This window comes from Theropithecus gelada, chromosome 9 (genome assembly GCF_003255815.1).
Source record: "Theropithecus gelada isolate Dixy chromosome 9, Tgel_1.0, whole genome shotgun sequence".
NCBI lineage: Eukaryota > Metazoa > Chordata > Mammalia > Primates > Cercopithecidae > Theropithecus > Theropithecus gelada.
Window position 1 is genome coordinate 64729882 of NC_037677.1, and position 5689 is coordinate 64735570.

Here is a 5689-nt window from a genome sequence, read left to right on the forward strand (position 1 = left end):
TGCAAAGTTTATTGGAAAATCAAAAATTTTTTATTAATTTACTGGATTTCATATACCTAACAATCCTTAGAACAACTATCAACAGCTGCAACACAAACCACATGCAAAATGAAAAACAGATGCCCCAGACAGCACCCCACCTCATGGCACACACTTAATAAGGAACAAAATCAGGATGCTGACATAACTTGCTTTAAGCATGCAAAGATTCCTGCAGGGCTCCCTGGCAATCAACCTCTCTGCACCCCGGGGCTGGATACTTCAAAGTCTTTGTTCTGTCATCAGGTTTGAAGTCAACATGGCAAGTTAAGGACAAGTTAGATGAGATACCCCTAGTTCATAACATGAGTTCCTCTTGCTCTCCAGTGTTCATCCACAAGTATAGGGCCCAATCCCCTATAAGAGATGACTTAAGCATCCCAATGGGGAAACAGCCTGCCAGTCACATGGGCAGATTCTATATATTTCCAAGTCCAGCAGCCACAGGACTGAAAACCACAGAGAACTGACAGCTCAATCCTCAACTGAAAAATGTCTTGAAAGGGGATCTCTCAGGATAGACATTTTGATTTCACAAGTTGGCCCATTTTGGCCCAAATATACCAAATATAAATGTCACGTAACATCACTGCAAATCCAGTAACAAGATACTAAGAGTACCCGAGAACCTGGGGTTCTCTTTCGGCCATCCAGAAGGTGAGGTCAGCCAGGAGGGTGCCCATTGGTCTCTGACCAACTGATCTGCCAGAGGAAAAGCCGGTCAGTATCCAAGATGCATCAGATCCAATCCCAAGGGTTCCTAGTTCTCCTTCTGTGCCTGTTGTAACCTCTTGGCCACAGCAGTGATCAGTGCTGCCCCTTTTCCACTGCCATCTTCTGACAGCATGAATGTCACATCACATCGAGGGGCTAGTTCCTTCACAGTTTCCTGCAATATTCTAGAAAAGCTATGAAAAAGAGAAAGAAACATCATCAGCCCTTCCATGTAGAATCAGCACATTTATAAATGATCATAATCTAATTTCTTTAGCTTCTTCCCTTTGGTTTGCTTTTCAAGGCTCTAAACAGCTTCTTCTTCTAATTTTTTTTTTTTAAGACATGGTCTCACTCTGTCGTCCAGGGTGTAGAGTGCAGTTGTGCCATCACAGCCCACTGTAGTCTCAAGTTCCCAGGCTCAAGCCCCCCAGCTCAGCCTCCCATGTAGCTGGGACTACAGGTATGCACCATCATGCCCAGCTAATATTTGTAATGTTTGTTCATTTTGTATTTTATTTTATTATTTATTTATTTGTTTATTTATCTTTTTTTTTTTGAGACGGAGTCTCGCTCTGTTGCCCAGGCTGGAGTGCAGTGGTCGGATCTCAGCTCACTGCAAGCTCTGCCTCCCAGGTTCACGCCATTCTCCTGCCTCAGCCTCCCGAGTAGCTGGGACTGCAGGCGCCCGCCACCTTGCCTGGCTATTTTTTTGTATTTTTTAGTAGAGACGGGGTTTCACCGTGTTAGCCAGGATGGTCTCGATCTCCTGACCTCGTGATCCATCCGTCTCAGCCTCCGAAAGTGCTGGGATTACAGGCTTGAGCCACTGCGCCCAGACTGTATTTTATTTATTTATGTTTGTGGAGATGGAGTCTCCCTGTGTTGCCCAGGCTGGTCTCAAACTCCAGGGCTCAAGGGATTCTCCTGTCTCTGCCATTACAGGCATGAGCCACTGCACTCAGCCAACTTACATTTCTTGAGCTCTGTGTGAAGCACTTTACATGTACTCACTCATTTCAACCTCACACATTTAGCCCTATGTGGTAGGGATTATTAGTGCCGGCCTTTTGTGGATCAGGAACCTGGGGTTTAGAGAGATCAGCTAACATTCCCACACCGTATTACCAGTAGCAGAGGCACCAGGGCTCACACCTTGTCTGTCAGATTGAATAGGTGGCTTGACCACACAGCACTCCTAAAAGGATGGGGATGCATCTTCCCATGCCACGGCTGAGGAGGCTATGCCAAGTCCACACTTGGTCTCCAGCACCTCTGCTGCCCCACCCGCCACGCCTCTCGTGGGCACTCACTGAGGGTGCAGCTTGTACAGGGTGCCATCCACACCCACAGTGATCCTCAGGTGCTCCAGCCCCTGGTCTTCTCTCCTTTTTTCCACTATAGCGGCCAGGCCAGCACCGCAGAGCTGGGCCGCCCTCCGGGACACAGCTCCGCACACCTCCTTCACCACGATGCTGTCCTCACATGTGCTGTCCAGGCCCAGCTGCTGCAGAATCGTCCTGACCTGGAGGAGGGCCAGCCGATCGCTGCAGGCAATAGAGCAGGGAGTCAGGACCTCCTTCCCAGCATCCTGGGATGTGCTCAATGCAACCCACAGCCTTCCCATTCTTAGATGCCCTTGCAGGAGTGGGGAGAAATTGACCCAGGCAATGGCTAGGCTGGAGCAGAAAGGCTTAGGAGTAGAGACCACCCCTGGAAGTTCCATCAACTTTAAAAAATAAAGTGTGAATGCCTCTGGTGTTCAGCATGTTCATATCTATGATCTCACTAGAAGCCACATGAGCTGCAGCAACCAACACACCAGGTACCTGTTTTTCAGAAGCAGAGGCTGTGGCTCAGCCTGCTAGGGCTGTGCCCTCTCGTTAGAGAGCAGGGGCTCAAATTCAACCCTTTTCACACCACCTCTCACACTTTGCCACAAACCGTGCCAACTCTCATACGCTGGCCCCCTTCAATTGGAGGCCAACTTTCCTTCTATTTAACTTTTTCTGATTCTCTTCATTTTCTTCCCTTTTTTCTGATTTCTCTGCTCTTTGATAGTAAGACTGTGTTTTCAGTAGTAGCCAGCAGGGTACATTCAATGAGCAAGTGAATACATGAATATACAAAATACAATCAGAACCTTAGAGAATCGGAACCAGGTAGGACTGTAAACACATGCAGAGAAACACCCATCACGGGGCAGGATGGCTTCAAGTCTAGACCCCGGTCATCTCACAGTGAACTAATGGTACTTAAACGGAGCCCTGACTCCCACGCTAAGCGATGTGAAGTTGTATCCTTGACTGTCTCAGGTAATAATTAGAGAAGAGGAGTGTTATCAAGAAAGACAATTGAGAAACAACCTGTATGACCACACAGGGGATTCAGCAGGTAAACAGTGGTGTAGCCAAACAGGAGAATTCTTCGTAGATCTTAAAGATGAGTTTGTAGCCAACACAGGGGCTTACACCTGAAATCCCAGCACTTTGGGAGGCTGAGGCAGGAGAATCACTTTAGGCCAGGAATTTGAGACCAGTCTGGGCTACATAACAAGACCCCAAGACCCCATCTCTAAAACAAACAAAAAAAAAGATGATGCCATGGAAAATCTTCATGACATAATGACATAGTGAAAAAATGGATTATAAAATACTATGCACGGTATAATGTTGGTTTTTTATTTTAATGTTTGCCCTTGCCAAGATAAAAAAAGATACACGGCCGGGTGCAGTGGCTCAAGCCTGTAATCCCAGCACTTTGGGAGGCCGAGACAGGTGGATCACAAGGTCAGGAGATCGAGACCATCCTGGCTAACACGGTGAAACCCCGTCTCTACTAAAAAATACAAAAAACTAGCCGGGTGAGTTGGCGGGCGCCTGTAATCCCAGCTACTCGGGAGGCTGAGGCAGGAGAATGGCGTGAACCTGGGAGGCGGAGCTTGCAGTGAGCTGAGATCCAGCCACTGCACTCCAGCCTGGGCGACAGAGTGAGACTCCGTCTCAAAAAAAAAAAAAAAAAAAAAAAAGACACACACACACCCACATACATGTAAGGAAATCTATTCAGACATTGGGAGGATTACAGGTAATTTCTTTTTTTTTTTTTTTTTTTTTGAGACTGAATTTCGCTCTTGTTGCCCAGGCTGGAGTGCAATGATCTCAGCTCACCACAACCTACGCCTCCTGGGTTCAAGTGATTCTCCTGCCTCAGCTTCCCGAGTAGCTGGGATTATAGCCCCACCACCATGCCCAGCTAATATTTGTATTTTTAGTACAGACAGAGTTTCACCATGTTGGCCAGCCTGGTCTTGAACTCCTGACCTCAGGTGATCTGTCTGCCTTGGCCTCCCAAAGTGCTGGGATTACAGGCGTGAGCCACCACACCTAGCTTAATCCTTATTTTTCTTCTTTTGCTTATCTGTATTTTTTAGATTCTCTAAAATGAATGAATAACATTTGTATAGTAAGGAAAAAAGGTTTTTCAACCTTTTTTGAAAAAGGTTGGTGTGTCTAAAGAGAAAGCCTGCAATTCCTTCCTGGGTCCAGCCTTTCACAGCTTACTTAGTTCAAGTACATTCCCTTCCTGATCCTCAGAGCAATCCTGGGAGTTAAGCAACAGGACAATTATTTCTGTTATGAAGCAGGAAACTGGAATTCAAAGAGGTGAAACAACCTGCCTCAGCTCATGCAGCATAAACAGGTTAAGTAGTGGAGATAAATCTTAAAACTCAAGCTCTAAGACTGTAAATTCAGGGACCTTCCCCCTGAGAGCACTGTCCCATCCATTTGACAAACTGCTTTGAAATGGACTGCAGTTAGCACGGCACCTACCAATTCCCATTGGCACTAGGTGGATAATTTTCTTTTTATTCCAGGAAGGTTTTAAAAAACAAAACCTGGCCGGGCATGGTGGCTCATGCCTGTAATCCTACCACTTTGGGAGGTCTAGGCAGGTGGATTGCTTGAGCCCAGGAATTCAAGACCAATCTGGGCAACATGGTGAAACCCCATCTCTACAAAAAATACAAAAATTAGCTAGGTGTAGCGGTGTGTGCCTGTAGTCCCAGCTACTTGACAGTGGGTGGGAGCAGGGGAGAGAAGCAGTGGTGGCAGCTGAGGTGGCAGGATCACTTGAACCCGGGAGGTTGAGGATGCACTGAGCTGTGATTGCGCCACTGCCCTCCAGCCCAGGCAACAGAGTGAGGCCCTGTCTCAGAAAACAAAAAAACAAAACAACAACCTGTAGAAATCAAAACATTCAAAACAGACACTTCTTGTGCAGCAGAAGCAAATAATTCTGGGGGTATAAGAGTGTTACCACCTTGCGCTTGTCTAGGAACAACTTTCCTTTTATTACAGAAAAAAGAAAAGCAAGGCAAAGACAAGTAAACTTGCTTATCTATTGCTCATGAGAGAGAAGCTGTTTTACACAGCAAAATAGGATCCCTTTGGTCACCAAACATGATGATTTTTAACCCATCTGTTCAGATTGGATGGGGTGAAGACTAGACAGGAGAAGGATGCTGAGCATTTGCTAGTTAACACCCCAAAAATATATAATCGTTGCTGCTGTTATTGATTCCACCATCCTCTCCTTAAACAATAAGAACTCCCCTTAAACAGCCCATCTGATTTACCTCATTACGTACACCACTTTCATGTATAATGTGTTTTCTTTTTTTCCCCACTGGAAAGTGATTTTTCACTTGTGGGCATCTGACCATAAAGACCAGGAGAATTAAATGAATGAAGCCAAATGGAGATAAAATCCAAAAACAAAGCATCAGATAACAGCCAGTGCTAGCACAAAAAGCAGTGGAACTGACATATTTGTACATAACTGGTGGTGATGGAAATTGAAACTACTTTTTTTAAAAAAAAAAATACTGCACCCACGGGGAAATACTCTTTTTTTTTTTTTTTTTTTTTTTTTT

At 45.6% G+C, this 5689-nt stretch overlaps 1 protein-coding gene across 2 annotated transcripts in view; it reads right to left on the reverse strand.

Annotated features, from left to right (window-relative positions):
• HKDC1 (hexokinase domain containing 1) overlaps nt 1-5689 on the reverse strand; it is a 47756-nt gene continuing 42067 nt past the window's right edge. Inside the window, exons 17-18 of one of the 2 annotated variants that reach the window (XM_025396591.1) lie at nt 2067-2300; nt 1-947 (exon numbers count right to left, since the gene is read on the reverse strand). In XM_025396591.1, the coding sequence (XP_025252376.1) occupies nt 800-947; nt 2067-2300 (382 nt within the window). In that variant the 3' untranslated portion in view covers nt 1-799. The remainder of the gene's footprint in view (nt 948-2066; nt 2301-5689) is intronic. The other variant, XM_025396592.1, reaches the window with a different exon arrangement.